Source organism: Macaca nemestrina, chromosome 3, assembly GCF_043159975.1.
Source record: "Macaca nemestrina isolate mMacNem1 chromosome 3, mMacNem.hap1, whole genome shotgun sequence".
NCBI lineage: Eukaryota > Metazoa > Chordata > Mammalia > Primates > Cercopithecidae > Macaca > Macaca nemestrina.
This window is the reverse complement of record NC_092127.1, coordinates 48,724,553-48,744,585: the sequence shown is the minus strand read 5'-3', so window position 1 is coordinate 48,744,585 and position 20,033 is coordinate 48,724,553. Positions and strand designations below refer to the sequence as shown.

General features: G+C 41.4%; 1 protein-coding gene across 2 annotated transcripts in view; it reads right to left on the bottom strand.

Annotated features, from left to right (window-relative positions):
* The window catches only part of LOC105493286 (TBC1 domain family member 9), a 138,003-nt gene that overhangs the window by 108,238 nt on the left and 9,732 nt on the right, over positions 1-20,033 (bottom strand). The window contains exon 1 of one of the 2 annotated variants that reach the window (XM_011760825.2): positions 15,376-15,406. The exons of the other annotated variant lie outside the window; for it this stretch is intronic. Within the exon in view, the coding sequence (XP_011759127.1) occupies positions 15,376-15,391 (16 nt within the window). The 5' untranslated portion in view covers positions 15,392-15,406. Of the gene's footprint in view, positions 1-15,375; positions 15,407-20,033 lie in introns of those variants that run through there. 2 annotated transcript variants of the gene reach the window in all.

The window sequence follows — 20,033 nt, the reverse complement described above, 5'->3', positions numbered from 1 at the left end:
AAAAGTATATTTGTGCCTGTGTCAAATATATTCTTTGCTCAGAACACTAATAAATTATTAACCTCAAGATTTAGGGGATGCTTGAGGGAGAGCTGCTCAGGGTCAACATGCACAAACTTTTCTCCTGTTACATCTTTTCTTAAATGTGAATTATGGGGCTTGAAGGTAGAGACATTCTCACAACACCCCTACCCCCAGTACCACCTTGTCTTAAAATGGTGTTACTTAAATACACACAAACATAAAACCAAGCATAAACTTCTTATGTTCAAAGCTCATTTATAATATAATTATAAAACCAAACTATATTTACAAAGTAAATGCGGTAAAATTATAAAACTAATGAAAGTCTGAAATAACCACATTTACTTAAGTGCAAGATGAGACTGTTTTGTTAAAACTAAATCATGATTTGATCAGAAATGCTGTACAGAGTAACATGGCCCAAGTTCTCCTGAATTCAGCATACTACATTATCTTTTGTAACGCAAAGCAGTTACTCTACCACAACTTTTCTCTATTCTTTGCTTAGTGTGCTGCGAAATCATTTGCCCTTCTTTTGCCCAAATGCATCTGTTACATAGTCAAGCTGCCTCTGTCATTTACTCAATATCTCATAACAACTGATATGCAGTCAACCAAGTCATAAATCCAAGTGCCAACTCAAACGCTAAAGCTGAGTGTCAGCGGTGAGTCATTAAGGGTGGTCATTCCGATAACCCCAAATTAAACTTGTATCAAGGTTATCTTGTTAGCATTCTTTTTTTTTTTTTTTTTTTTTTTTTTTGAGACGGAGTCTGGCTCTGTCGCCCAGGCTGGAGTGCAGTGGCTGGATCTCAGCTCACTGCAAGCTCCGCCTCCCGGGTTTGCGCCATTCTCCTGCCTCAGCCTCCCGAGTAGCTGGGACTACAGGCGCCCGCCACCTCGCCTGGCTATTTTTTTGTATTTTTTAATAGAGACGGGGTTTCACTGTGTTAGCCAGGATGGTCTCGATCTCCTGACCTCGTGATCCACCCGTCTCGGCCTCCCAAAGTGCTGGGATTACAGGCTTGAGCCACCGCGCCCGGCCAGCATTCTTAATATCATAACAAAAATGAAAATATCAAATGCAAAAATTACAGAGAGAACTTAGACTCTGAGTGGTATACAGATCCCCAGCAGTTCACAGAGCCTAGTGTGCAAAACACAGCCGTAATGAGTTATCATCTAATTATCTGTAATTTGTTTGAAAGGCAATGATTGCCCCTATTCACTGCCCCAGTGGAAGACTCTGCCATGGATCTGATTCTCAAGCCTCTGAGGGGTCAGACTCCTGACTACCTGGCTCTCTCCTGGCTCCTGCATCTACTTTCACCTTTGATTCTCTCTTTGCATCACTGCCCACAGCAGTGGGGCAGGCCAGGCCCCATTCTGGTGCCCACATTCAAGCTCTCAAAGCCCAGCCTGGGGCAGAGTCCCAAACCATCTATGGCCTAGGATGGAAGGGTGGATATTTTGTGATGCTATAATCCCCATTTAGCACAAATAACTATTTTCCATAAAGGGCACATATATTACAGTGTGTATTTCAAAGCCTCTCATTAAGTCTTATCAAAAACCAAGAAACTAATTTCCATATTAAAAATCTATTCTTCTGATTCAGAAAGTGCTAGTCGGCAGATTCCTGCTGAATACAGTCTCTTAAGCAAGGAAATTTGTCATATATTTCTGCATTCTTGGTGCCTACTTGTGATAAGCACCTAATATCTGTTCCATGAGTGAACAAGTGAATAAATGAATGAATGAATGAGTGATGAATTAGCCAGGAAGTTAAAAAAAAGAAAAAAAAAAGGGAATGGCAAAGCACCCATCAAAGTACTACAGGCTGGTAAACTCCACCTGAGCAGTCAGTTGGCCTTTCTTTGCTGTCTATAATTTCTCTAATTGCACAGAAGGAGTATTACCTTTTGCTAATTAAATTCTTTCTCCAGCTAAAATTCTCTTTAAGAATCATAGTCTACCAGAAAAATAGAGTAGAGTTCCTATGCACATTTATTTTATTTTACTTTATTTTTTTACTTTTAACTCTAGCTTCTATAGCAGGAAGGATACATTTATTTTTAAAGTATTTACAGATGTAGTATAGGGAGTCATTCTGATATTTGGCCTGTTGCCATGGCTAAAGCTAAAACAAGCAGGTTCTACTGGCCTAAAGTTAATAAAGAAGGTAAGATGATAAACACTGTTCCACCAAATGCAGTGCACACAGTCATTATAAAGGTCACTGGCTACATACTGCAGACACTCTTTTGATACCATATTCTGCACCAGTCAGAAATGCTGGCCAAAATCCAATGTAAGGGGAAAAGAAACAAAATTCTGTCTCTCAAAGTCAGGTGTTTCTGGGTTATATTTTCAAATTTTTAACTTTAAATTGTCAAAAAAAAAAAAGTAACAATTTTAACAAAGCTTTCAATTAATTTAAGTTAGCCATCTTAGAAAAGTAGAAATCTACTTTTTTTTTTTTTTTTTTGAGACAGTCTTACTCTGTCACCCAGGCTAGAGTGCAGTGGTGCAATCGTTTGTCACCCAGGCTAGAGTGCAGTGGTGCAATCGTTGCTCACTGAAACCTTCACCTCCTAGGTTCAAGCGATTCTTGTGCCTCAGCCTCCTGAGTAGCTGGGAAGCTGGGATTATAGGTGCATGCCACCATGCCCGGCTTTTTTTTTTTTTGAAAAGGAGACTGGCTCCATTGCCCAGGCTGGAGTGCAGTGGCTTGATCTCGGCTCACAGCGACCTCTGCCTCTCAGGTTCAAGCAATCCCCCTGCCTCAGCCTCCCAAGTAGCTGGGACTACAGATGCGAGCCACCCATACCTGGCTAATTTTTGTATTTTTAGTAGAGATGGGGTTTCACCATGTTGGCCAGGCTGGTCTCAAACTCCTGGCCTCAAGTGATCCACCTGACTCGGCCTCCCAAAGTGCTGGGATTACAGGCATGAGCCACTGCACCAGGTTGAAATCTACTTCTCTGGATGAAAACTGAGATACATGGAAGGTAAATAAATTCTCAGTGCCATTCTGGGGCCCATGCTAGATCCTCTTGGCAATGCTTTAACATCTTTCTATTCTTACTTCTTACTCTTTCCCCTCTTTGGATTTTCTCTCTGCCATGCAGTCCTCATTTGCCACAGCCATTAATTGGTTACCCTCTCTGAAGGTTGACATTTCAAGTTTCCCGTAACAACAGGGTGAAACCATCTCACTGGATCTCAGAATGTGAAGCTCTATGTAAAAGTAAAATTACACAGACATAATGTGTATACTAGATAATTTACTTTTCATAAGATATGAGAGAGATGCATAGTTTAAACAAACCCCTAGTTTCAACAAGATTTAACTAATCCCAGAAGATTCTGATGATATGAAAATGAAATTGCACTCAAACACATTCTCAAACTGCAACTTATCCATCACAACAGGAAAGGGCCCCATGGAAGCACCAAGGAGATGATAATTTCAGTTCCATATAACAGGCTGCACTTCCTTTCCTTTTGGTTTTCAAAATAGAATAAAAAATAATGACATGACAGGGTTTTCTCCCTTGCCATATTCCTTTGTAAAAATCCCCTTTTGGGAGGCCAAGGCAGGAGGAGCATGAGGTCAAGAGATCGAGACCATTCTGGTCAACATGGTGAAACCCCATCTCTACTAAAAATACAAAAAAATTGGCCAGGCCTGGTGGCATGTGCCTGTAGTCCCAGCTACTCGGGAGGCTGAGACAGGAGAATCGCTTGAATCCGGGAGGCGGAGGTTGCAATGAGCCGAGATTGCGCCACTACACTCCAGCGTGGTGACAGAGCAAGACTCCGTCTCAAAAAAATAAAAAGAAAAAATCCCCATGAGTGGTTATTTCATTGAATCTGAGCAAGCACTATTTTTTGTCTTTTTTTTCCCCAGGGGGTACCCAGCACTGAGAAAGCACTGTTTTGAACGTATTATCACCACCTACTTTTCCAGATATTTTGTTGTGGTTTCTGCTGGACCAAAATTCCCCATTTTAGCAAGAGCCAGGGATTATGCCTTCCCCCACATAGACTCCCGAAAATCAGGCAGAAAAAAGTCTTCATCCACTTTACGTGTCTCTTTGTGTAACTTCATAAAGCTTAAACCCTTGAGTCCTACTCTCATTCCAGGCACTAAAAAGCTTTTTCTGAGAGTTCAATCCTTGATATGATAAGTGAGTCTGCATGGGACCATCATGGGTAGCTCTTCCTCATCAGGCCACTCTGACATTAATGTCTATCCCATAGCCTGCTGTGTGTCAGCTGGCCACTCTGAGAACAAAGGGCACCTGGTCAGGAAAAAGCCTCTGCCTCACATTCTTGGTACCAGGGGACGTCAGATGTTGTCTAAGACTTTCAAAGATACCCTGACAAATAATGGATCTGATGGCACTGTCTAACTGAGACATCAAGTAATAGGACATGGGCCAGGCACGGTGACTCATGCCTGTAATAATCCCAGCACTTTGGGAGGCCGGGGTGGGCAGATCACCTGAGGCCAGGGGTTCGAGACCAGCCTGGCCAACATGGCAAAACCCCGTCTCTACTAAAAATACAGAAATTAGCCAGGCGTGGTGGCAGGTGCCTATAATCCCAGCTACTCAAAAGGATGAGACAAGGAGAATTGCTTGAACCTGGGAAGCTGGGTTGCAATGAGCCTAGATCTCACCACTGCACTCCGGCCTGGGCAACAGAGCAAGACTCCGTCTCAAAAACAAAAACAAACAACAAAAAAGAAATAGGACGTGAATTTGCTTGCACATGGAAGCCCCTGATGCACAACAATGGTATGGAGCTGAGGCCCACAGGCAACAAGTGTGAAGCGTGAGTACTTGCACTCTAAAACAGAGAATCCTGCAGATACACCTTCTTACTACTGGAACTACTACTGTCCATTTTGAAGATGCTTTGAGCTACTATTCCGAAGAATCAGAGAGTAATTGCTTGTCATCAATGGACTCAAGTTAAATGATACTCGTCCTTTACCCAAAGACAGTCAGCCACATTCTTACTCAGACCATGGGACCATTCAAACTTGCTTTTGAGGTTCTAGAAATGCAAGGGAGAAAGGCAGGTAGGCTGCAGAGTGTTTAAGTGGGTAGACTCAAGGAAGACTGCCTGGGTTTACATACCACCAGCTCAAGCACTTATTGCTGAGGAGCTTCTCACTCAGTGCCATCCTCTGCAGCACAATGATGATGGTAAGTGCTACTTACTGGCTGTTGTGTTGGTCAAGGAGGGAGCATGTGTAAGGCACTCAGCACAATGCCAGGCTCTCAGTAAACACTCGATTAATATTGCATATTATTAGGATCACTAATTATTATGTGGAGTCTCACTGCCCAAATCCAGAAATTGTCTCCTGACTACCCATTAAAGAAGGAAAAAGGGCTGGGTGAGGTGGCTCACACATATAATCCCAGCTACTTGGTAAGCTGAAGTGGTAGGACTACTTGAGGCCAGGAATTCGAGACCAGCGTGGCCAACATAGTGAAAACCTGTCTCTATAAAAATAAAGGTTTCTAGAACCACCAAAATGATTGATTCACAGAAGGGTCAATGGTTTCCAAGCTGTCGCGTGTCTTATAGAATGAACACCTGGTCTAAAATCCTACACAATGGCACCATAGGTTTAAAACACACACACACACCCCACAAATATTTGCAGGGACTTCAATGCACTCACTACAAATCTGATCTTCACAAAAAATCCTGAGGAGCAGATACAATTTTTCTTACTTTACAGCTCTATGAAAAAACATGCTGGTGGAATTTGATCTCAAAGCGAAGTCTTCTTATTCTAAAACCTCTCTTCTTTCCACCATACCATAAGAGAAAATGTGCCTTAACTGGTATATCGGTGTTCCATCTGAGTGATGTGCACATTGCATAGAGGTACCTGGATGAGAGGGATGGGTGGTGCTGAAATCTAGCACCAGCCCTGCCTGGAAGTCTGTGCCTTTCTGGTGACATAGCTCAGAAAGGATACCTTTTTCTAAGTGCACAATGCCCACACAGACCCTACTCAGGTAACGGCTCCATAGTCAGGCTCTTAACCATAAGTCCATGCTCACTAGTCTGCTGTCCCTAGAAGTAGTACCAGTTGAAAATGCAAATTCAAAGGAGTGTTGATAAACACATGAATAACATATAATACGCAGTGGTTTTAATTTATTAAATGGGAATGAGACTTAGAGGTACGGGAGATATTATACCTTAATCTTCTCCAGTTGACCTCCAACACATCAAGTCTCCATGGACAGTGGCTTGTCTTTGTCAGAGACGTGTCACAGGTCTTGTTTAGAAAGAAAACCCAACACTAATGGATATCTTTGTGCAGTTGCAAAATATTTAAATCTGCAAATACATTCTGCCTCAATAGCCAGACACTATTGTTAGAGGTCTCAAATATAATTACAAGAAGACTTTTGGGAAATCAGAACCCCTTTCCCATTTAGGACATTGTTACTGTTTACTTGCCCATGTTCTCCAAGTTCTAAATAAAACACTGCTCAGTTCTTTCTTCCTCTCATTAAGTACTTATTTAATTAACTGAAATGAAATCTGGTGTTGGTCGGGTAACATCAGCCACACCATTACAAGTTAAAACCAGTTTCAACATAGAACTCAAGTCCTCCACAGCTGTCTGTACCAAGGAACACAACACCCCACCAAGCCCTAGAATGCCTTCACTGTTAACAGGAAACCAGGGTTTTAGTTGGTGGAAAGGGTGATTATTTGAAGCAGTAACACTCTGGGGCAAATTTCAAAGATGCTTAATAAATATCAGGAAATGAAAATTCCTATTGATACAATCCAAAACAGATACCATATATATGTAAATTATAATAATATACATCATGGTGACACTGTACAATACAATCGCCACTATAAAAATAGCTTCTGACTACTGATTTCAGTTACAGCATGGACTCTCCAATTTCCCCAGTCCTCATCACTCCAGACCGTCTCCTTGATATTAGAGCTGAGTGTCAGTTTCCATTTATCACCTTGTACTCTTAAAATTAAAACTACAAGCATTGATCATAGAAATGTATCTCTATAACCATAAGCTGTATCTCCCTCCATGGTGGAAAAATAAAGAGAACTACATATTTTAAAATATTTAGGCAAAGGTATCTATCTACACAATAAAGAATATTCCTAATTGTTTAAAGTTTTGAAAATTTGACCTTTACAATACAGACAATGTACCTCTTTCCTTGCTCCCCTTTGAAAATAATTATGTGATTTTTTTTAAATGCCAAGAGTTATTAAATGTCCCAATATTAATCCCTCCTTTGTTTAGCTGATGTCAGGACCAGACTTGCCCAGGAAAAGAAAAAGTCTTTGAAGAGAAATCTGAGAGATGTTTTCTACACCCTTCAGGGTTTTTCTGGGACAAAAATTTGATTATCTTTAATGCCTAGACCTCCATTTTCCCTATTAATTTCAACAAACACCCCTGCAACTTTAAACTAAACATTATATTCTTATTATGTGTGTTTACATACTTATTTCCATGAAGTCATACTCTTACTGACTATACCTGGGCAGTCTGCACAAATGGCCTCCAGATATCTATTAAGTAGGCTTTCTGCCTGTTTCTAGTTTAAGTGTCCTTGATGAAATCTTCACAGGGTATATGGAATCTAAAGGTTCATGAAAACTCAAGGTACGTGGAACTGCCTGTGCTTTCTGTTTAACTCTATATGTGATATAAAAATAATGCACTATACCATTTCCAAAGAAATAAGCAACAGTCATTCCGTTTCACCTAGATTCAAAAAAACAAATGGGCTGACAACTTACCATTCCAAATACTTACTGTAACCAACATTTTTCTTTTATTTTCTTCTTCTTCCTTTCCTCCCCCCTTCCCTCCTTCACTCTTCCTCCCCCTTCTTTCCTTCCTTCTTTCCTTCCTTCCTTCCTTCCTTCCTTCCTTCCTTCCTTCCTTCCTTCCTTCCTTCCTCCCTCCCTCCCTCCCTTCCTCCCTTCCTCCCTTCCTTCCTCCCTCCCTTCCTCCCTTCCTCCCTTCCTTCCTTCCTTCTAATGAACCTCTGCTCCATGTAGACAAGGCAAGTATACTATCCTTACATGGTAAATGCTGTCACCGAGCTGATGGCCACTTTGTAGATTTTTGATACTGCCATTTGTCACTGATCCTGATTTTGTTGAGTAGATGGAGGATACTTTGTTTTTTGGATTTGCATTTATTTTTTTGAGACACAGTCTCACTCTGTCGCCTAGGCTGGAGTGCAGTAGCACTTTCCTGCAACCTCTGCCTCACTGAAATCATGGCTCACTGAAACCTGTGCCTCCCAGGACTCAAGCAATCCTCCCATCTCAGTCTCCCTAGTAGCTGGAACCGCTGGCACATGCCACCACACTCAGCGAATTTTTCATATTTGTTGTAGAGATGGGGTCTTGCCATGTATCCCAGGCTGGTCTTGAACTCCTGGGCTCAAGCTATTCACCCACCTTGGCCTCCGAAAGTGCTGGGATTACAGGTATGAACCACCACACCCAGTCAGATGGTGGATACTTTGATAAGAGAAAACTACATTGAGGAACACAGAATCCTAATACCATATTAGGCCCAACATAACGCAGGCCAGGTGCGGTGGCTCACTCCTGTAATCCCAGCGCTTTGGAAGGCTGAGATTGGAAGATTGTTTGAGGCCAGCAGTTCAAGACCAGTCTGGGCAACAGAATGAGACCCCCATCTCTACAAAAAAAAGTTTTTTAAATTATCAGGATGTGGTGGGGTGTACTTGTAGTCCCAGTTACTCTGGAGGCTGAGGTGGGAGGAACGTTTGAGTCAAGGAATTTGAGGCTGCAATGAGCTATGATCAAGTCAAATGCACTCCAGCCTAGGTGACAGAGCAAGACCCTGTCTCTAAAATAAAAATAATAAATACAAATTTGAAAAACCTAATTAATGCTTTTTGCTTTCAGTATCTCATTTGACCCTCACAATAAACACATGAGGTGGTAGGAGGAACCATTCCCAATTTCAGATAAGAAGCAGTCTCAAAGAAGTTAAGAACTACAGTCACATATTTAGCAGACACCACTGCTGGGTTTCCTTATATTCCAGAAAGGCCTTTAAGATAGCAAACTCCAAAAATGTTTAAACACTTTCATTGCACATATAATTTACAATGAAAGATTAAATATAGAATTTCCTTTTATCAAACTCTTTCAACCTGCCTAAATGATTTCAAACAGAAAGAGATATTCTCTTTGACATTTATATTCTGTTTGAAGGACATTCCTAAGGCCCTTTGAAAGATGATTAACCCTAAAGAAACTGCCTACATTTGCTAAGCTTTTTGAAAATACTATCGCCCATTCTGTATAACCACTATGGGCTCTCTAAGACAAAGATCTAGCTGGTGAATAAGAGTGAAAAAAAAAAGGTATTTATCTAAGGACTTTATACAATCCTGTGCTCATCTAAACTTTAATGAAATGGGTTATAGGCACATCGGAAATAAAAATCTGCAAGTGACTTTTAGAAGCACATATGTCAGCTGGGCATGGTAGCTCACGCCTGTAATTCCAATACTTTGGGACGTCGAGGCAGGAGGATCACTTGAGCCCAAGAGTTGGAGACTAGCCTGGGCAACATAGTGAGACCCATCTCTACTAAATATCACAAAAAATTAGCCGGGCATCATGTATGTGTCTGTAGTCCCAGCTACCTGGGGACTGAGGCAGGAGAATCACTTGAGCCCAGGAGTTCAAGGCTGCAGTGAGCTATAACTGCACCACTGCACTCCAGTCCAGATGACAGAGCAAGACCCTGTCTTAAAACAAGTAAGTAAATAAAAATAAAAATGCACATGTCAAAGTTTAGTACGGTTAACACAGAGTAAATAGCAAGACCTACAGTGGCGTACAATAACATCCAATTGTACACAGTCCCTGTGACAAACTGTAATGACCACAAAAACAAGAGATAAGAGTTGTCTTTTGCTAGAAACCAGAGTGTTTACTGGCACTAAGAAAGTGGGGATGGATCACAACTCATTATACATATTTCTATCAAGGACACAACCTAAGCTACTTACGTTGTGAAAAAGTTACCGAGTGCTTTTCTGGGTAAACACACCCTGAAACTGGAATGATACTGACAAGATTAGCAGGCTTCTGAAAAATAATGGCCCACAAATTTACAAATCATTTACAAAAAGAAAGCTACCTGATACCTCCCTAGAATATACCATGAAGCTGAGGTTGTCAGTAAGGAAAACTGGGTTTTATTAGGGAGAGAGCGAGGGGGAAGGAGACAGTGGGTTCAGAGGAACAGGTGAGAGGAGATAAACAGATTAAAATCAAAGGGCATCCAGCACGATGGCTCACACCTGTAATCCCAGCACTTTGGGAGGCCAAGGTGGGCGGATCACTTGAAGTCAGGAGTTTGAGACCAGCCTGGACAACATGGCAAAACTCCATCTCTACTAAAAATACAAAAATTAGCTGAGCATGTTGGTACATACCTGTAATCCCAGCTACTTGGGAGGTTGAGACAGGAGAACTGCTTGAGCCCGGGAGGCAGAGGTGCAGTGAGCCAAGATCGTGCCACTGCACTCCACCCTGGGTGACAGAGTGAGACCATGTCTCAAAAAATAAATAAATAAATAAATAAAGTCAAAGGGCAAATGGCACCCTCTTCCTAAAGATCAGTGATTACACTTAAGCAGAGCCATATTTGAGAAACTAGAGGTGACCCCACTGCAAAACAGAGAACAGGAAGAAAGAGGGGTTTGCAGTTCCTATGACCAAGATTAGCCTCCTGACAGTTAAGTAGAGCAGAGTATGATCTGTAGGGTTAGCCATGCTATTCAATCAGAACTGTACAATGATTAGGCTGAGAGCTGAACTGCAGAGTGCAGAAAGGAAATGCCAACACACTGTGCTGTATCTGGACCTCACTCTTTTCTCCATTCCCCTGTGGGGAAGCAGAATTAGCAAGAGGCAACCAGTGGAGTCACTTGTCAGAACTGTATGCTCCACATCAGCGGTCCCCAATCTTTTTGGCACCAGGGAGCAGTTTCGTGGAAGGCAATTTTTCCATGGCCGGGGGTGTTGGAGCAGCAGGGGTGGGGATGGTTTCGGGATGAAACTGTTCCACCTCTGATCACCAGGCATTAGATTCTCATAAGGAGTCCACAACCTAGATCCCTTGCATGCGCAGTGCACAGTAGGGCTGGAGCTATTAGAATCTAATGCTGCCACTGATCTGACAGGAGGTAGAGCTCAGGAAGTAATGCTCGCCTTCCCGAGTACTGGACTGTGGCTTAGGGTCTGGGGACTCCTGCTCTACATTACAGAGAATCCTAGTGAGGAGCCCCTAAGCGGAAAATCTGCAGGAGAGGGACAGCCAGGACAACATGAGTTCCTAGATTAAGGAAAGACCCTCCGTTTTCTTATTCCATGCCCTGTTCCCTCTCTCCCTCTGTTCTCTATCTCTCTGTCTATCTCTGCCTGAATCTCTCTCTCTCCCCACACCCTCCCTTCTCTCTCTCTCCCACACACACACACACACACACACACACACACTCTCACACTCACATCCGTAGGGTCTTCCCCACAATAAGAAACTAAGTGCTGTGGTTGAAGGGCTCCACATCTGGGTACCAGGATAAGGGTAAGAGAGAAGCACTAACATATTTACCATTTTGTAGTTACAGACAGTGATACATTCCTATTGCTTAAACAATATATAGTGAACTGAACATTTTCAACTGATTGAAAGGCTAAAAGAATTTCCTGGAAATGATATAAGATGTCTTACAATTTATAGTAATCCTGCTGCAAGCACAATACTAAATCCCTGAAAATCACTTTGGTGGAAAATTTGGAGTTGAGGAATGTCAGACATTAGGATATTGGTTCTTAATTCTTTGATTCACAATCTAATTTAAGAAGCTGACAAAAAGTGGAGCCTCAGTTCCGGAAAAATATACCTTCACACTTAATTCCATCAATCTGGTATATAATTTCATGTTGTTCAAGGACCTCCTGAAATTGCTACCAGTTTCAAATACTACTAAAAGGAAAAATAGATTTGGGAGCCAAGGTTGTAATGATCCTATGAAAACTTTAATAATAATTTTATGTCCACAAGGAAAAATAAACAGATATTAAACAAAGAATATCTTTATGACATGTAACACAAATTACATTAATGAAAATCAATACAGTATGTCAAATGTGCAATTCTCCTCTCTTGTTCTCTAGAAACTATAAAAGGAAAATCTTGGGACCGCAAACTATGCTGAAAGGAAGAAGTTAGGCTTGGGAACTGAGTTATGCAAAAACTGCCTTCCTTTTGTTCTCAAACAGATAGCTGTAATTTCACATGCTTACTTTATCTTATGTAAAATGTAGATTTGCCGAGCATAAAATGAATGCATAATTGACTCCCCTCACTTTCTTTTCACATGTAAAATGTAGATTCACTAAGGACTAATCAGAGCTTCATAAGAATGTAACCACTGGCCTCATGGCCTTCCCCTCTCTCCCTTTTTACTCCTTTTTTCCTCCTCTCCTTCTTGCTCTTTTCCCTTTAAATGTTGAAATTCCCAAAACCATCTTTGGAAAAAGCACAAGACACAGATCCTACTGTGACTTGTGTTTCTTTTTCCCTGGTACATCCTCAACCTTGGCAAAATAAACCTCTAAATTGAGACCTGCTTTAGACACTTTTTGGTTTACAAAACTTTTTGAGAGTGACCACCCTCACAATAAACATGAATATTTGTCTTTGTTGAACATTCATACAAACAAGTCTTTCCCTTGTCTAGTCTTCCAGTCAAATGCCCAATGCCCTCTTAATTTTATATCTCGGAATGGCTCTATATTGTTGTCCCAAAGACAGCTGGATTTAGAAGCCTTGAAATGGGGAAAGATTGGAAAACTTTTTTGAGAAAATCCACATAGTTTTCACACTTCCCCCTGGCGTATGTTATATAACTATAATCCATGACAACCAATAGCCAATGACATCAAAACACGGGAGAAGGTACAGCCTCACTCTACTAGCTTCCTCATTTCCACACTCAAGACTGAATTTTTTTTTGAGACGGAGTTTTGCTGTTGTTGCCCAGGCTGGAGTGCAACAGCATGACCTCGGCTCACCGCAACCTCTGCCTTCTGGGTTCAAGCGAATCTCCTGCCTCAGCCTCCCAAGCTACTGGGATTACAGGCAGGTGCCACCATGCCAGCTAATTTTATATCATTAGTAGAGACAGGGTTTCTCCATGTTGGTCAGGCTGGTCTCGAACTCCCGACCTCATGCCTCCCAACATGCTGAGATTACAAGCTGAGCCACCGCACCTGACTCAAGACTGAATTTTTAAGACTGGAACTGACTTTGCCCCAGTTTCCTTTAGCTTTCTAAAGGATGCATTGTAAGATCATCTTCCTCCCTCCTTTTGTAAAAATAATCTCCCTTTTTAATCCTTTTCTCTTTCTAAACTCAGTCAAAAATGAGTACAAATCCAAGCTCTGCCTATGCTACCAGGGTTTCCTCAGGTAAATACTTCTATGAGAACTCAGCTTCCTCACATATAAAAGGGAATAATAGCTAACCCACAAGGTTGTTATGACAATCAAATTAGAGAATGAAAAAGTTCTCAGCAGGATGCCTGAATCACAGATTTTTGGCAAATTTTAGCTCCTCTGTCTATATATTGTCTATGCTAATTATAAAATGAATTTTTAAAAATTCATTTGTACATACTACCAAAATGTAGAATTGTCCTTATTTAGAGGCATTAAAGCTGAGCACAGCGGTACATGCTTATAGTCCCAGCTACTAGGGAAGCTGAGGTAGGAGGATCACTTGGGGCCAGGAGTTCAAGACCAGCCTAGGCAATAACAAGACCCTATCATATTAAAACAAATTTTTTTTAACAGAGGCATTAAAAGTAATCTAGAAGAAATAGAATTAGATAAATAAGAGTTCCCTTTTGTTTGTTCAGTGTAAACAGAGATCAAATCCTTAATGTTCTGCTTGATCTTCACTCTAGCAAGTATCTGCCCAGCAAGCCTTAGAATAATGGAGCTGAAAAGGTAGGAGTGGAGGTACAGTCATGGGTGTGCATTTCTGACATCACCTCATGGATCTTCATCTAGCTTTGTCCTCCTTGGACCCAGATATAAAGTAGAAGAGTTGATTTTAAGGCCTCTGAATAATAATCTTCCCTGATTAAACCTCTGGAAAACCTCTTTGGAAAAATAATCCCTGAACTTCAGTCTAGAGGCTGAGTCATACAACAGGCCTCTTCCAAATGAATAGTTGTTCCTAACACTATGTATCAGCCAGGTTCCCATGGAAAGGTAAGAGGCCTCAGGCATCTGCTGAAGGACCGCCCTAAAAGATCTTCAATAAGCAAATTCTTTTCTGGACTTCCATAAACAGGGACAGACAATTTTACCTTGAGGTCAACAGTCTGAGTCTAGCTCCTAAAACTAAAGTGTTTTCCACACCAATAATATTCAATTACAATCTTATCCTCCTGGGTGCAGGAGAAAGACAAGGTTCATTTCCTCCACCTACCTAGAAAGCGTCTACATAACGAACTCCCCCTTTACTCGCTTTCTCTCTTCAAACATTCACCTTATCTTATGTAAAATGTAGGTTCGCTGGGCACTAACCAAAGTGTCCCAGGAATGTGACCATTGCCTTATATCATACCCCCCTTCCTACATGCCTTCCCCTGCTTTAAGGAAATGTATAAATATTAACCATATTAATAATTAAATATTATATAAATATATAAATAAAATAATTAAATATTATTTTTTAATATTAAATATATAAACCTCTGGAAAACCTCTTTGGAAAAACAGCCACAGATGTGTCTGTGCTAATGTTTTTCCCAGACATGCCCTAAAGCTGGTTTAATAAATATAGAGGAGTGAGACTTACACCTCAATCACTCATTTTGGTTGTCAATTTCATCAAAATGAAAGTTCCTTAGATCTTCAGTGGAGAGTTAGAAGGAAAATCTTAATGGATTTCCTGAGTGGATCTCACAGCTAGAAAACCTAGTAATCCAACGTTCCCTGAAATAATATGTAAATAACCTATAAACCAAAAATGAAATTCTAAGCCCTGCAACCAACTGAATGGACCTCTCCTCTCAGTCAAGGGACTTCAAAAGTAAACTGAAAAACTAGTTCAGGCCATGGTGGGAAGAGTAGTGGGGGTGGGGTGGTGGGGGCTGTCAGTCATACTTCATTATAATCTCCTCCCTTTGGAATTCCAGAAAAACTGACCAGCATTAACATTAAAACAAAGATCTTAAGACTTACAAAACAGATTCTTCATAGCAAGAAGATACCAAACTCCAATGTGACTAGCATAGCATCACATGACAAAATAGCAGGCCCTAAAGAAAGAAATAAGTATTTTACCCCAAAATACATTTCTTTGACATACTAAAAATGGCCCTGCAAAGCTATCTCTTTTGGGGAAAATCTACATTTTGTAGAGAATCCCTTTCCCTTTCCAAGTGTTCGCTGGATCCAGGAGAGATTTAATTAAGAATCTAGTACCTTTTAAGGTCTGATCAGAGACATTTATCAGGCCAGGTGTGGTGCCTCACGCCTGTAATCCCAGCACTTTGATAGGCTGAGACAGGCAGATTACTTGAGCTCAGGAATCAGGAATTTAAGACCAGACTGGGCAACATGGTGAAACCCCATCTGTACACAAAAATACAAAAATTAGCTGGGTGTAGTGGCATGCGCCTATAGCCCCAGCTACTTGAGAGGCTGAGGTGGGAGTATGGCTTGAGTCCAGGAGGCAGAGGTTGCAGTGAGCAGAGATCATGCCACTGCACTCTAGCCTAGGCGACAGAGCCAGACCCTGTCCGGGGGGGAAAAAAAAAAAAAAGGGAAAAAACAACCAGAGACATTTACCGTCTTTCTCTCTAAAGTCTGCCATCTGGAGGCTTCATCTACATAATAAAAACCTTGATCTCTGCAACCCCTTATCTTAACCCAGAAACTCCTTTCTATTGATTTCAAGTCTTTAGACAATAACTTAACTCTTCCAATCAATTGCCAATCAGAAGATCTTTGGATCCACATATGACCTGGAAGCCCCCTCCCTTTTAAGTTGTCCTACCTTTCCAGACCAAACCAATGTACACCTTACATGTATTGGTTCATGTCTGCCTATAACTTGTACCCCTAAAAGGTACAAAATCAAGCTATAACCCGATTACCCCGGGGAACATGTTCTCAGGACCTCCAGAGGCTGTGTCATGGGTCATGGTCCTCACATTTGGCTCAATAAATCTCCTTAAATATTTTACATAGTTTGGATTTTTCATCAACAAAGCTAACAGCAAAAGTGTGACATGCCATTTGAAACCATCTAGAAGCCAGTGGCAATTGCAGAACACCTTAAAAAAATGACTGACTCGCTGGGCACAGTGGCTCACACCTGTAATCCCAGCACTTTGGGAGGCCGAGGCAGATGGATCATGAGGTCAGGAGTTTGAGACCAGCCTGGCCAATAACGGTGAAACCCCATCTCTACTAAAAATACAAAAATTAACCAGGCGTGGTGGTGGGCACCTGTAGTCCCAGCTACTCAGGAGGCTGAGGCAGGCTGACTGCTTGAACATGGGAGGCGGAGGTTGCAGTGAGCCGAGATTGCACCACTGCACTCCAGCCTGGGCAACAGAGTGAGTCTCTGTCTCAAAAAAAAGAAAAAAAAAAAAAGACTGACTCATCCACTGGGCTTTTTAGAATGCACATCTGACAAGAAAAGAAAAAGAAAAGCAGAAGGTGGGTTATTGACTTCTTCACAGTTCTCTAGTTTCACTAGTAGAGGATGTTTTCAAATTACAAATTCATAATAACTATATATACACACACTCCCCACAAACCTGTGAAGAGAAAAGGTAACCCCTCCTCCTCTCTCTTCCTCTCCAGTCCTCTCCCTGGTGATTCCAGTTCGCCATTCTCAGAGAGGACCATTTGTGCAAAAGGAGACAGAAGAGAAAAGAGAGAAGAAAGAAGGTGCAGGGGCAGGGGAGAGAGGAGGGGGAGGAGAAAGAGAAAGAAAGAAACTACCTTTTACTGGTAGAGCTTTCAAAATGTACACACAGTATCAGGAAGGGAGGAAAAGGAAGGGAATGAAGGAGAGAGGAAGGATGGAAGGGATGGAGGGAGGGAGGAAGGAAGAAAGAAAGAAGGACAGATGGAAGGAATGATGTAGAAACAATTTAAGGTTGCTGATCAAAAATTATCTTCTGCAAAAAGCCTGAGTATTTGACTCAACGTTGTCAAGCTGCCTAAATATCAGACAGATATCCATTTGCTTTAACAGCATCCTTCAGAAAATGTAATGTCTCTGTAAACTGCAGAACTCTTCCATTACTCACACATTGCTGTGAATTAGAGCCAGTTGCCTCCTAATACCTAAATGAGATCATCGCCAAGGGAGGACAATCATGGGACAATCATCTATGAATGGTCCTTTATGTTTCCTGTATTTTACATAACTTATCTCAGATTCTTCATAACGGGTGCTAAAAGGTTATTAAGCCACATTTTAAATAAGGAAATTAAGCTCAGAAAGGAAGAGAAACTTTACAAATCACATGTCCAACAGGTGGAGCTATGATTTGAATCCAGTTGTCGGCTTACTAAGTGAAGGACTAAAGAGTAGAAGTCAGTGAGAGAGGTAGAGAACACAAAGACGCTGTGCAAAGAGCAACCCTCAGGGTTTTTGTCTGTGGCATTCCCTGCACACTGCTGTGCCATGCAGCAGACATGGGCTTCCACCTCCAAGACTCAGAACTCAAGGTGGTACCTACCACAGCTGTTGGCATTATAAGCTGCCTAGGTCCAAATAATTACAAATCCTGGTCTGTACATAACTACAAAACAGGCTTTTGTGGTCAGGCCTGGGAACCATACCACAATTCACAATCTGACCCCTTCATAAAGTGGGTCCTCTCTGTGCATGAGGATAGCAAAGCAGAAAGGATATGCAGTGTTCCTAGAGCAGCAAGTCTGTTTCAACCTTTCAAATTCCTCAAATTTCTAGAAGGAAGCTTGGAGTAAATGTTTTCTTGCCTAGTTTTTGTGGCCAGTTTATAAACACCCAGAAGTTGTCAAATGTCATGTCAAATCCCACACAAATTATATGCATTCATTCCCACGGTTTCTTTGTAGAATAAGGCAGTCTCAAGACAAATTGGTATGGATGATGGAATTCTGTGAACAAAATTATCTTACAGTTGATAACAATAATGGGGTGGAGGGGGGGGGATTCATGGAACAAGCAAGCAAAATCTGCTTTTGTCTAGTCATGCTTCCTGCCAGCAGCATTTTCCTATTAATAATATGTAAGTATTATGAGCCAGCTCCACACACAGCTACAGACTACTGCCCACCCCAACACATAGAAATCACCAATATAAACCAACAATAAAATTCTAACCCCCCAACTGACTGAATGGACTTCCTCTTCTCAGCCAAGGGAACTTCAAAGAAACCAAAAAACTAGTTCAGGCGATGATGGGAAGGGGGGTTTTCAGACATGCTTCATTATACCCTTCCCCCTTTCGAATTCAGGCACAACTGACTAGCATTAACATTAAAACAGAGATCAGGTCTTTTTTCTGATCCTAAAGAGATTAGCTAGGTGTTTAGCACCTTTTAAAGGTTTGAGTAGGAAACATCTGCCATGGCATCTACCTGTGCAACCTCACTACATAAGAATCTTGGGGCCCTGGAGCTATGGTTCACGCCTGTAATCCCAGCACTTTGGGAGACCAAGGCGGGTGGATCACCTGAGGTCAGGAGACCAGCCTGACCAACATGGTGAAACCCCATCTCTACTAAAAATACAAAATTAGCTGGGTGTGGTCGCACACGCCTGTAGTCCCAGGTACTTGGGAGGCTGAGACAGGAGAATTGCTTGAACCTGGGAGGTGGAGATTGCAGTAGGCCGAAATCTCACCACTGCACTCCAGCCTGGGCAACAGAGCAAGACTGTTTTTTTTTTTAAAAAAAAAAAAAAAAAAAGAATCTGAGTCTTCACAACCCCTTATCTTAACCCAGTCACTCCTTTCTATTCACAACTCCTATCTTAACCCAGTCACTCTTCTATTGATTCCAGATCTATAGATAATAATTCTTTAATAAAACCAATTGCCCATTAGAAAATCTTTGAATCCACCTGTTACCTGGAAGCCCCCACCTCTTCGAATAGTCCTGCCTGCCCAGACCAAACCAATGTATACCTTACATATACTGTTGTCTTATGTCCATCCCCCTAAAAAGTATAAACCCAAGCTATAACCCAGCCACCTTGGACACACGTTCTCAGGACCTCTTGAGAATGTGCCTTGGACCATAGTCACTCATATTTGGTTCAGAATAAGGTTCTTTAAATATTTTACAGAGTTTGATTCTTTTCATTGACATGAATTACAACATTAAGTTCCATTAGGAGCTAACATAAATTTTAACTGCTTTTATATTACAGTTGACCTTTAAACAACATGGGTTTGAACTGCCTGGATCTACTGCCTGGATCTATTCAGCCTCTGCCACCTGAAACAGCAATACCAACCCCTCCACCTCCTCTTCCTCAGCCTATTCAACCTTGTGAAGACGATGAGGACAAAAACCTTTATGATGAAGCACTTCCATTTAATGAACAGTAAATATACTTTCTTTTCCTTAGGATTTTCTTAATAACACTTGCTTTTCTAGCTTACTTTATAAGAAGAATGCAGTATATCATACATATAACAAAAAATATGTGTAATCTACTGTTAATGTTATCAGTAAGACTTCCGGTCAACAGTAGGTTATTAGTAGTTAAGTTTTGGGGGAGTCAACAATTATACACAGATTTTTGACTGCATGGGGGATTGGCATCCCTAACCCTTGAGTTGTTCAAGGGTCAACTGTATAAATAAATACACAAGCACTACTAGTTG